Source organism: Protopterus annectens, chromosome 13.part0, assembly GCF_019279795.1.
Source record: "Protopterus annectens isolate FY-2018-M chromosome 13.part0, PAN1.0, whole genome shotgun sequence".
NCBI lineage: Eukaryota > Metazoa > Chordata > Ceratodontiformes > Protopteridae > Protopterus > Protopterus annectens.
In genome coordinates this window covers 169,151,857-169,164,160 of record NC_056747.1, presented here as the reverse complement: position 1 = coordinate 169,164,160, position 12,304 = coordinate 169,151,857, and the positions used below count along the sequence as shown (strand labels likewise).

At 40.1% G+C, this 12,304-nt stretch overlaps 1 protein-coding gene across 1 annotated transcript in view; it reads left to right on the top strand.

Moving 5' to 3' along the window:
- Positions 1–12,304, top strand: part of ARHGEF18 (Rho/Rac guanine nucleotide exchange factor 18) — a 2,448,098-nt gene that overhangs the window by 2,184,452 nt on the left and 251,342 nt on the right. The window contains exon 27 of the mRNA XM_044090748.1: positions 8,906–8,994. Coding sequence (XP_043946683.1) covers positions 8,906–8,994 — 89 coding nt within the window. The remainder of the gene's footprint in view (positions 1–8,905; positions 8,995–12,304) is intronic.

Below are 12,304 nucleotides of genomic sequence, written 5' to 3'. Positions count from 1 at the left end.
CAACTGCTGCCAAATACTATAGGAGTTCCCCAAGGCTCTATACTTGGTCCCCTTCTTTTTTTCTTTTTTCAGTATTCATAAATGAACTTCACTCAGTTATCCCCAAAGCCACCTGCATCCAATACGCAGATGACTCCACCCTTATTTGCTCAGATGTCTCTCTCCCCGATTTACAAATAGCCACCCAACTTTGCTTTACTATAGTAGAAAAATGGCTCTCGGAGCGGAAACTCATCCTAAACCCAAAAAAAACTAAGTTACTACTATTTTTTCCTACCTCAGCCCCTCCTCCCATGCATCTCACTTTACAATCGAATAATAGTACCTTCACCATTCAATCCAATAATGGTACCATCATTGTGCCTGATACCAATACAAAACTATTAGGCGTTATAATTGACAACAAACTTAAATTTGATTTGCATATCAGTCAAACCATAAAGACTGTAAACAAGAAACTTGGATCCTTGTATAGAATAAAGACCTTTCTAATCCCTCTGCCAAACTAGCCATTGCTCAAGCGCACCTCCTCTCCACCCTATTATATGCCTCTCCTGTACTTTCCCACCTCAATAAATGTGATATTAATAAACTATCTGTTTCTTATAATCACATTGCCAGATTTGTAACAGGAGCACCTTATAGAACACATCACTGCCTTAACTTAAGGAAACTTGACTGGTTAGAACTACCTAATCTTCTCAAAATGAACCAACTCACTGAAGCATTTAAAATCATTAAACAACCTGACAAAACCCCATCACTTAATAAACTACTGATCCCTTACTCCAATCTTAGCTGTCTACGCTCCTCAAACAGACTTCTGGTCCATACCACCAAATCTAACAATTTGGGAGGTGAGGCTGTCTTCGCCAATTCTATAGGAAAGCTTTGGAATTCCCTCCCTAATAACCTAAGACTTATTACTTCCCTTGGTCTATTCAAAAAGAATCTTAAACACTATTTTAACATACAATGGCTATGCCCATGTGAAAATCCAGATTAGTTGCCTTAGATAGATAACAATATCCTACCTGGAAATCCAGGGTTGTTTGATTTAACCAAATTCTAAATTATGCTGACCACTATCCTATTTTTGTTGGTTTCACAATAGACAGTTTCTTCATGGTCCTTCTGAGTTCTATAAAGAACCAGTCACTGTACTGAAAATTGAAACATCATTGTCTTCTGAGCTTTGTTTAATGTTATAGATGCCAAATGTATCTAATTAAGTAATGCATAATAATATGTAAACCTGTATGTCTCTCCTTTTCCTCTATGTGTGTTGTAACTTACTTGTATTGTCTTCTCTGTGGAGCTTTTCTCCCCGGGCCTCCGCTGAAAATGGACATATATCCAGTCGGACTATCCCAGTCAACAAATGTAAAATAAAATAAATAAATAAAAAATAAATTAATGAGAGCTGGTGTGACAGAGCATGCGTAGTTTGGCTCTAGTTTAATGAGAGCTGATGTGACAGAGCATGTGCAGTGCTGTGGAGTTTGGCTCTAGTTTAATGAGAGCTGGTGTGACAGAGCATGTGCAGTGCTGTGGAGTTTGGCTCTAGTTTAATGAGAGCTGGTGTGACAGAGCATGTGCAGTGCTGTGGAGTTTGGCTCTAGTATAACGAGAGTTGGTGTGACAGAGCATGTGCAGTGCTGTGGAGTTTGATTCTAGTATAACGAGAGTTGGTGTGACAGAGCATGTGCAGTGCTGTGGAGTTTAGTTCTAGTGTAATGAGAGTTGGTGTGCCTTGTCAGTAGTGTCTCAGTTTGTGTGCGAGGTTGTTTGAGGAGTTTTTTTCTTGAAGCCTAACTGTAAAGGAAGTAAATGTGTGAAGTTTGAGTAGTTCGTACAGTTAGATGCGTAAAAGTAGGTTAGATCTTTGTTTCATTGTTTCTACGGTGATACAGAGATACAAAGAGGTGAGTTTGTAATGAATCAACCGATGCTGTTAGAGGTATGCTGGATTACGGTACTGTTTTTCTTGTAAGCAGAACCAAAAACTGAGCCCATATTCAAGTTGAGAAAGGAGAACTCCTTTGCCAGTGGCTGGTCTGGCTGGTTTGGATAGAAAGATGAAATATTTTTTTCCCCAGAAGAGGAGGGAGTTTGGTTTGGCTATCACTTTGTTTATATGGAAGTGGGAGTTTAGTGACTGATCAAGCCAGGTATTTGAGGGTGGAGGTTGTCTCTGTGTGCAGGTCAAAGATAGTTTTAAAGCATTAGGCGCTTGGCGAATTTTCTGTGGATTTCTAAGTAGCATAGTTTTGGTCATAGTGGGATTAAGAAGTAGTTTATGGTTTATGTGCCATTGATGGTGACTGGTGTTGGTATTGACTGCTGGTGTATGTGAGACTGATCATTAAATGACCATGTCATCAGCATAGAGGATAAGAGGGAGTTGGGGGAGGTCACAAGGGAGCTTCTGGATTATGGAGGGGTGGAGGCAAGAATGGATCCTCTTGGTACATTTTTGGTCATAGGTACAGATTCTTACTGGGAAAATCCTCTTTTAACTCTGCAATGTCTGTCATTGAGGAAGTTTTCAAACCAGGGAGCAGCATCTGGACTGATACCAATTTCAGTTAATTTGTTTTGGAGAAGATAATGGTCAGTGAGGTCAAATACCTTTGTCAGGTCTATAAATAGGACACTTGTAAGGAGGCCACTGTCTGAATTTAGCAGGATGTAATCAGTTAGGGACCAAAGTGCATCATAGTACTTCATCTAGGCTAGAATCCATGTTTAGTGGAGAACAGGTAGTAATGCTGGATATAGAGGGAAAGTTGGGTGTGACTATCATTTCAAGAAGTTTGCCTAGAATTGGGAGGATAGATATTGGATGGAAGTGAGAGATATCTTTTGGGTTGGTTTGCTTTGGGAGAGGCTTAATTAGAACAGTTTTCCAAATCTGTGGCATGGTGTATGTGAAACATAGTTTATAGATTTGGGTGAGAGGAAGACATAGTTGCTCTCTGCAGTGATATAGGAACAAGGGGGTTATGTTGCCAGATCCAGAAGGGGTTTCAGTGGAAATATTTTCAAGCTGAATACTTCTTTGTGATGTATGCATTTAAAGTGGAAGAGGGAGATGAATGGTGGTGCAGTGGGTTATGAGTGATCTGGGAGAGGTGTGGAGTTTATTTATGGGAAATTGCTAAATTCTTTAAGGAAATTTTCTGGAGAAAGTTTTGCTGTACCACATTGAATGGTGTTTGTAGGCAAGAGTATCATGAGGAGCTTGTCTTCCTGTAAGTAGGTTAATCTTTTTCCAAAAGTCCAAGCAATAACCACAAATACAGTGGAGCAAAGCACGATATTGTCACTCATATACCATTTGTATGGTCTGAAGAAACCACTTGATTAGTGGTGAAAGTGCTAACCTGATTAAAAGCGGCTTTGTTCGTTTTTAGTTCGCAGAAGTTGTTTTTATATGAGTGACAATATCGTGCTTCGCTCCACTGTGTTTGTGTTTATTGCTTGGACAGGTCTTTCTATTTTCCACAGTGGTTCGTTTATCCATTGGGTGGTGTGTTTTGCTGTGTTTACTTTTTTCCAAAAGTGTTTGGAGGAATGTAAGAGTGTAATTTGTTTCATTGTTTGGAGATTCCTTTTGTGCCTTATGTAGATGTTTCTCAAGACTCAAATTGAAATGGGGGTTATTCCAGATCCTTCTTTCCAGGCTGTCTCGCCAGTCTGAACTTTGGCTCCAGTTTCTTTGAACCAATGTTCTTTTTGGATCCTGTGTCTCAGAGACCAGTGTACCATGCCTCATCAGCTTTGAGTTCCTTGGATCTGACTTACTCAACTCCAGTCTGCTCAGATCCATCCTGGGGTCAGGTTGGTGCTGAGATGTTTGATAATGTCAAAGACTTACGCCTTCAACTCCTTGGCTGTAATCCCCTCATCAGGGTCTGTTTTCTTCACGGCTTTGGAGGAGGGGGACACACAAGTCACTTCTGTCTTGTCCAAGGGAGAAATGGGGTGGGGGCCCTTCTGTGGGTGCAAGTTCATTGGATCTGATGTAAGGTTGGCTCAACTTTCCAAATGTTCAGGAGGATCATTTCATATCCTAAGAGAGTATGTGCACAGGCTCCTCTCCATGATCCTCTTTCATTCTGTGCATGTTCTGCTTTGGCATCCATGGGTCAAAGTCGTTCAGTTAACCTCAAATTACCTGCCTAGGAGCAGAGGCAACCCTCTGAGGGTTCAGGAGTTTCGTCATCCAAACTCCTGAAAAAAGAGGGTGTGTAATAGGAAACACGCAACCCTCCCCCCTTGGTGCTGCTGATTTTAGATACTGGCTTTAAGGATAGAGAGAGCTCTTGGCAGTCCTCCCCACAGAGGATGACATACTGGAATCATTGAGCCATCGGAGATCTTGGCCAACAGACACACACTGTCTCTGGACAAGGAGGTACTATTTGTGGCATATGGAGCAACACCATCTATGTCTTTGGTGGTTCCCTTAGCCAACAAGCTCATTGAGCTGGTGGTCAAGATATCATGGAAGGATCATGACATGTGAAGCAATTCTCAGGAAACTGGATAAAATTGTACATCCTTCAAGGGAGAAGTCCTTTTGGTTAAACCCCCACTCCCATCATTGTGTTGCTGGCCACTAAACGAGTTGTCTGAGGACTCTTCTGTCAATCCATCTGCCTAATAGTTAGTCAGGGATGATGGATAGATTTGGGAAGCAGGCATATGATTCAAGCCCATTTGTCCTGAACTATGCCATTCATATGAATAGATTCCAGAAAGGTCTGGCACAACAGGCGTTATCTACTCTGAAGAACCTAGTGACAGCAGACTCTCAGAAGCAACTACATGCTACCCAATGTGAACTATTACAAACCTGTCAGAGCTTCTGATGCACAACATGGCTGATGGAGTAGCCAGGGCAGCCTAACACAGGTGTAGTAACTGGCCTTAATGCTTGGCTGAGAATGTGTGCTTTGATGACAACTTTGAAGTATCTTTTAACAATGCCGTCTTTGATGGTTCAACCTTGTTTGGATCCTCTTTTGAAGAGAAAATGCAGAAGAGTAAGCAATATGACAAGACCGTATCTGCCCTTGGAGTTATGTTCAAAGACCCACAGTGACCATTTAACAGGAACCAAAAAGGCCCTCATTCATTCTGGTTTCACAGGTCAACACCAATTTGACTAACCTTCAGAAAGGGTAAGCCCCCAAATTTATGGCAGTCATAGAGGCCCATCTTCGACTCAAGGGATATTAGATATTCCCATACTTGGATGACTGTCTCCTAGCCACCCCCTCAGTGAAGTTGCCCAAGAACGCCAGAGACTGCCATATACAGCTCTACAGCTACCTGGGTATTTCTGTTGATCAGGAAAGGATTCAAACTCGACACTCAACAGTAGAAGCCCTGCTACTGAACAACTGATGTCCAGCATGTCTAGTACTTAGGGTCTCACGCTTTATGGCATCTTCCATTCTAATGGTACAGTTCACTCACTGTCGCAGGCAAATTCCACAGTGGCTTATTTAAGCTTTATGGTTCCAATTTCACTGCCCCCTTTCCAAAACCATAATCCTTACTCAGTTGTGCAAGAACCACCTCCAGTGGTGGTGAGTGTCACCTCTTGCACAAAGCAAGCCCTTTCAGCATACCTTACCATCAGCAACAGTAACTATAGATCTGTTTTTCTCTACTGAAGTCTCACCTGAGAGAATCCCCTTGGTTCCAAGATCCAGTTCTGGATCTCATAATTTACCCATCCAGAGAGCCTCACCCAGATCGTTCCTAATTTGAGACTGCCTGCATAGTTTCTCCAATTCCATTGATGGCCAGAAAGTAGTCCGTATCCTAACAGCCTCTCGGATACCTTACACTCAGAAGATTTAAAGTAGTAAGTGTAAGAGGTTTGACATGTGGGCTGACAGTCAAAAGCCTGACCCCTTTTTAGCATCTACTGCATGTGTTCCATATGTTCTAGTTTTTCTACCAGTAAGGTTCAGCTAGCAGCAATTTCCTATTTCCATATTGGCTTTCAGAACCATTTGCATTTTCTTTTTCCACTCGGGTTCTAATTTTTCTACCATTAAGCTTCAGCTAACAGAAATGCTATCTTTCCGCATTGGCTTTCAGAACTAAACTTTGACTATAAACATTCTGTGCAAAGCCTTCCTTAATGGTACTTCCTCTTAAGTCAGCTAGTAAAAGAACCAGTTCCTCTGTGGGATTTGCCTTTCATTTTGAAGGCCCTCAGAAAACCTCCCCTCAAACCTGCATCAAGAGCAGAGCTCAAGTTTTTTTTCTCAAGGAAAATGTTTCTTGCTATAAGAATTTCCTTCCTGTCTTCAAATTCCCTTTACTGTATCTTTCACAAAGACAGGGTGACCTTAAGGACAAATCTCTCCTTCATTCCTAAAGTTGTTTCAGAACATAGCATTTCTCAACCCATTCATCTACAGGCCTTTTTCACAGCTATGAGAACAAAGGACAATATTTGTTGCACAGCCTAGATGTCCACATTTATGCTTTTACCTCCATGGAACTGCTTCCTTGCAGAAAAGTATTAATCTCCTTTGTACAGAAAAATTGGGCAAGAATGTATCAGAAAATGCTCTTTACAGATGCTTTTCCAGTTGCATTTCCTTTGTCTTTAAATCGCACAACAAATCTTTATCATGCAGATCCAGAGCCCACTCCACTAGAGCAGTTGCTACTTGGTCCTCCACATATAACTTTATCAAGCAGTACAAACTGTATTGTATTTCCAGTTATACCTTCTTTGGCATTTCCATTGTAAACATGCCTCTCAACTGTACAGATTTTGGCAGAATGTCCAAATTTTTGCCTTGTATTTTTGGTCTGTTCCTCATAAAATTTGTGGTTTTCCTCGTAAATCAGTGAGGACTGAAGTCGCTAAATAATGACATTCATTTGAGTTTCAGATTTCATATCCTTCAAAAAATGCATACTAACACAAAACATTGTATTCTGTCAACTTTCTAAGTTTATAAGTGCAATACTTAGTCTGTCCCTGTTTTTTAGACCTTTGTCCAAATTTCTTGCGCTGAGAGGTATGATTCTAGAGTCTTCAGTCATAATACCCCCATGAGATATGTGGAGCTGGGGACAATGACCCACAAATTGGATTGGACAGGCAGAATTAATAGGATATGAAGGTAAGCTCTAGGTTACCTGCCCTTGCAGGCCATTTTAAGCCTAAGCAGTTTCCCTTTTTTTTCTGCTCAAAATAACCTTTCCCATTTGGTTATAGATTGCCTTACCCATTCCATGGTTGGCAGTTATATACCACCCCTGAGAAAATCTGGGATCATAACTTAGTTTGAGGGGACTCATTAAACCATTTAGGGTCTGTATCTATAGGGCAGTCCTGGGGTAAGTTTTCTTTTTCCAATCCGTTGATCAAAATTGCACTTGAAATTGGACAGGAGTGAACTTTGTTTTATGTGGATAAGGGAGTTTGTTCCATAACAGTGGTTTCCTCTGTGAAATATACCTGTCCTTCCAAAATATTTTGATGATGTTACAGAAAAAGTTTTGATCCTCAGACTAAGAATTTCTGATGTCATTTGACTTGCTGATGTGCAGTAAATCCATCAGTAATGGGTTGGAGGATGCCTTGTATGCCAGACACAGGTCACCTCTTAGCAGTCTGTAGGATACCAAGTGTCGTGACAGGGCTTTGCGTCAGTCCATGTAGGACATGTTGTTTAGGCCTTGTATCCTTTTAGTAAGGTATGTCTGTGTCTGTGGGCATTCCAGTTGTTACATGTGTCTGGACAGATGCAAGCCAAAGGGGGGATTATATTCAATGTTTGGCCTAATGAGGACCAAGTATATGTTGACAATGCTGTCCGTAGATCTAGATGCGATCGTTTTCTTTATAAGCTGTGCACTATAGAAGGACCTTTTTGCAACAATAGACAATAGATGTTGGCCAAAAGTTAGGTCATTGCCCGCATAAGTTCCCAAATTTTGGAGCAACTCGGTCAACTATTAGGGAAGTATTGTTAATGTGGTAGCTCCGTGCAGTAGATGACTTCCCAAAATATAGAATAATAGATTTTTTGACATTTAGTTTCAGACCATGATTTTGACACCATATTATTTTATGGTCATATATTATGTACTTGCCATAATGATAGAGCCTTTCATTCCAGTCAGTCCAGTACGACACTCCATCCATCTTCTCTCTGCCATCTTGTAAGACCCGAAAGATCAGCCTCTTTTAATGTCTGAAACCAAAACAGCGCAAATTGAGTAGCAGTCAAATTTATGTTATCTAGGCATCAAACTAGATCCAGTGTACCTAAAGGGTTCAGAGGGATTATGAGAAGGAAGAATTCTTAAAGAAGCTGAGGCTGGAGCACTCTTCTCTCCAGATCAGATCCACGCAGTGGCTCAAGGACCCGCATGTCATATCAGATGGACTGGAATGAAAGGATTTTTCATTATTGTAAGTACATAACTTTTATTTACTTATTTCTTTTCTTATTTACACTAGAAATGCTTTGTCAGTAAATACTAAATTAGAGTAAAGGGCCACTTCCACTTCATTATGAACTGATTAATGATCGAGAAATTAGATTGCCCTGAGATTAACTAGATTATGAAAAACAGATGATTTTATGATCTAATAACCATTTTAGAATAATTAAGAGACTTGTCTATGATGTGGTTTACAAGCACTGTAATGCTGTGTACGAAAGCTAAATGTTTCTTACAATTAATTTAAGGGAAGGAAATTTATTCAGGAAGAATTGCCAGATCATTAAGGTAGGTTTTTGGTAGCAGACTATCTTGATCGAGCAAATAAGCACCTTCCTTTTTGCAGTGTGCTGTTATTTTGTTAGCATTCTATATTTGAACTCTAAATGTAATGTTTGCTTTCTTCCTTTAGATGCTAATATCAGTTCAGGAGAAAGGAGAAGCCACCGGACAAGCTCCGTACCCCACCTTCAGAGTCCAGAAGTTGATAGCTCTTTCATGGTAATGTTTCATCTTTCTGCAGCTCCTTAATCTGTGTCTAATGTTACTCACCTCATAACATCCCGAAGCCACTATTTCACGGTTACAGTAGCACACTGGAATAAAATGATGGCAGGTAGCACCATCTGCAGTAAAGTAAAACATTGTGCATGTTCCGTGGTTGTAACATACAGTTTTGCTCCAATTAGCATTATTTTGGAATGTATTAGGATACTTAAAGGACCCATCATAAAGTGCCAGTGTTCTATCCCAGCCTTATTCTATCAACTTCATGCATAGAGAGCTTTACAGACTTACACTATTGCTGTGGCTGTGTGTATTTTTTCTGTTGACACACCCAAAATAGTCAAGTGTTTTCCAGGAAAAAAATGTCATTAATGTTATTCCTTTAAACCCATGCCACCTGACTTTTATGAGCTTAGAAAGTCTTGGGTCCTGAAGAGCAGTAATTCACAGTATGCTCGTTTCTCTCTGCGTTTTGTGAAAACCTTCCATAGCTGTTATTGATAACTATGTGCCTAAATGGACAGGTTATGTATTCAGACTATATTTGAAAGCAGTGATCTGTTAGTATCCACACACTAGGATTGTAGGAACATGATTTTACAAGTGCATGTCAAACGTTTTATGTTTTTTTGGATATTATATTGCTGGTTGTGTGTCCTAGTAAATGATGAGGTGTTTGTGAAGAGCTCCACACCCACAAACCCACAGACAGTGCTGTTCTAGAATGTAAAGAGAACTGAAACCATAGACAGTGCTGTTCTAGAAAGTGAAAAGCACTGAACCCATAGAATGTGAAGAGCACTAAATCCATATAGTGCTGTTCTAGAATTTGAAGAGCACTGAGCCCATAGACAGGTCTGTTCTGGAATGTGAAGAGAACTGAAACCATAGACAGTGCTGTTCTACAATGTGAAGAGCACTGAATCCATAGAATTTGAAGAGCAGTGAGCCCATAGACAGGGCTGTTCTGGAATGTGAAGAACACTGAACCCATCGGAAGTGCTATTCTACAATGACAGTGACCCTATTAATTTCAGTTGCATGTGTAGTCCAGTATTACTGCAGAAGGGCTAGCCACCCAGAGGTGTGAACCTTGGCTATAGATGATTAGCACTGTTGAAGTGACATCCCGACTCCATGTACAAAAATGGGAAAAGGGGTTGTGGATGGATGGGTGTTGTCCAGTGCAGGAAATCTTTTTTTTTCTCCATAAACTGATACCTCTGAAAGAAATTTTTTTTTAAAGAAACCAATCAAAAGTATAAAAAATAGTTAACCAGAAGTGATGAGACCATGCCGTTTTACTGTTGGACAAAACTGACTGCTGCATTGTACCTGAGAGATCATCAGGTTTTGTTAACAGTTGTCATTCAAAGTATGGCAGACGTTCAGCATTAAATCAGTGTTGTGGTAATGCTAACAGAAGATGAGTACCCTTCTAAAGTTGCGTCATGTTTGGCCAGTGTCCCAAAGCTTAGGCGCTGCTTCCTTATGTGCTATACATCTAAGCTAACCTAGTAATTAGTCTCAAAAACTACATGTTGGTACTTTAGGGATTTATGAGTGTGAAAATCCTTAGAGCTTTCTTTCTGCCAGCCTAGGGTGCAAGATTTTGTCCGAAGCTCTGTTTGTCGGGTATATCAAGGAATACAGTTCCCTTCACTATGGACAGCTAAATACACTCTTTGGAGACCCTTCTTTGTTATTGGATGTTTGTCTTAATGATATTCTTCATGTCATACCCTGTGTGTGTGTCTTTCTCTCTTTTTTTAATTTCTCCAAGTCATTTGGGTTTCTAATCCCATGACGGGAATGGACCCCATTCCTCAGTCAAAGTATGATTAAGTTCATGAAATCAGAAGTGCACCCACATTGTGCCCAGTATTGACTCCGCTGCAATTCATATGGAGTCACATGTATCGGTAACATGTTCAAGTACAATTGTAAATTATTTTTTTTTAAGACCAGTTGCTCCCACTACTATTGAAACTGTTTGTGTTTCCTTTTCCACATTGCTGCTGTTTCTGCCTGCAAATCCTGGTATTTTATGACTTTGTCTCTGTCTGTACGTAAGACACTATAATTACTGGGTGTGGCAATTCAGTGATCAGTACTACTTTCGTCTTTTCGTGGACTACTATACCTGGTTTTCTTACATCTATTTTCTGAACTGTTGATAATGAGTGATCCCATGTGATGTAAACATCATCATTTTCTATAATGCTTTGTGTTTCATGTTTCCACTATTTTTCAGCAACTTCAGTGTTATAATGTCTGCACAATTTCCAATGCACTTAGTCTTGTCACATTATTATTCCTTTCAGTGTACAGTCCTGCCATTAGTACATCAAAACCAGCAACAAGATGTGCGGCCGTTTCTAATTCTGTTGTACAAAACCTACACTTGTCTGTTTCTCCCACGTGTTCAATAGACTTTGTAAACCAGTGGGCCATCAGTATTACCCTATCGTCTCTTGGTTTAAATTCACCTCTCCTTAACCATTCCTGCATTTGATCCTGATCAACATGAGGTTGTTCCAAGAGTTTTCTGTACTTGCAGCTATATTTATGCATTTTTCACATTTCTTGCCTTCTCATCTGATCCTTTAACTTGTATTCTTTTTTTTTGTGTTTTGGCACATTTGGTTGCTGCCTGATCTTTATCTACTTCTGGTTTGATTTCTTTTCCCACTTGATACCGATATACCTCTACTAAGCAGGGAAGTCATCTTGGACTTATTCTCATGTTTTAAAACTTTCACTATGTTTGGGTCTTGTGTGGTCCGCAGATTTGTATGCAGTTCTACGATTGCATACCTATACGTGTAATCAATTTCGAGGAGGCCCATACCTAGTTCAAAATGGGGAATATATAGTCTTGGTATGCACTGATTTTTTATAAATCATTTGATAAGCATGATGCATCCTTCTTGTTTTCCCCCAACCAGTCCCAACACCTTTTGGGCCAGCCAGTCAGTCACTCCAAAACTGTAAGTTTGGACAGGAAGTGCAAATTGGTTTATTATAGCTTGCACTTTGTTCTTAGAAGTCAGCACTGTTTTCAGTATTAATTTTAGTTTTCTAACATATTCCTCACTAAGTTTGCTTTGCATTTGTTCTTGTTTTATTGTTGATAATTCATCAGTTCCTAAATATTTATACACTCCCTCTTGCTCGAGTTCTTTTGTACCACATTCCTGTCTCAGACTGACATTTTCTTGGTGTTGCAGCTTTTTTGCTTTAATGGTTGCTTTTGCACATTTATCAAGAAAAAAATGGTGTTCTTGTGTCATCTGAAAAACTT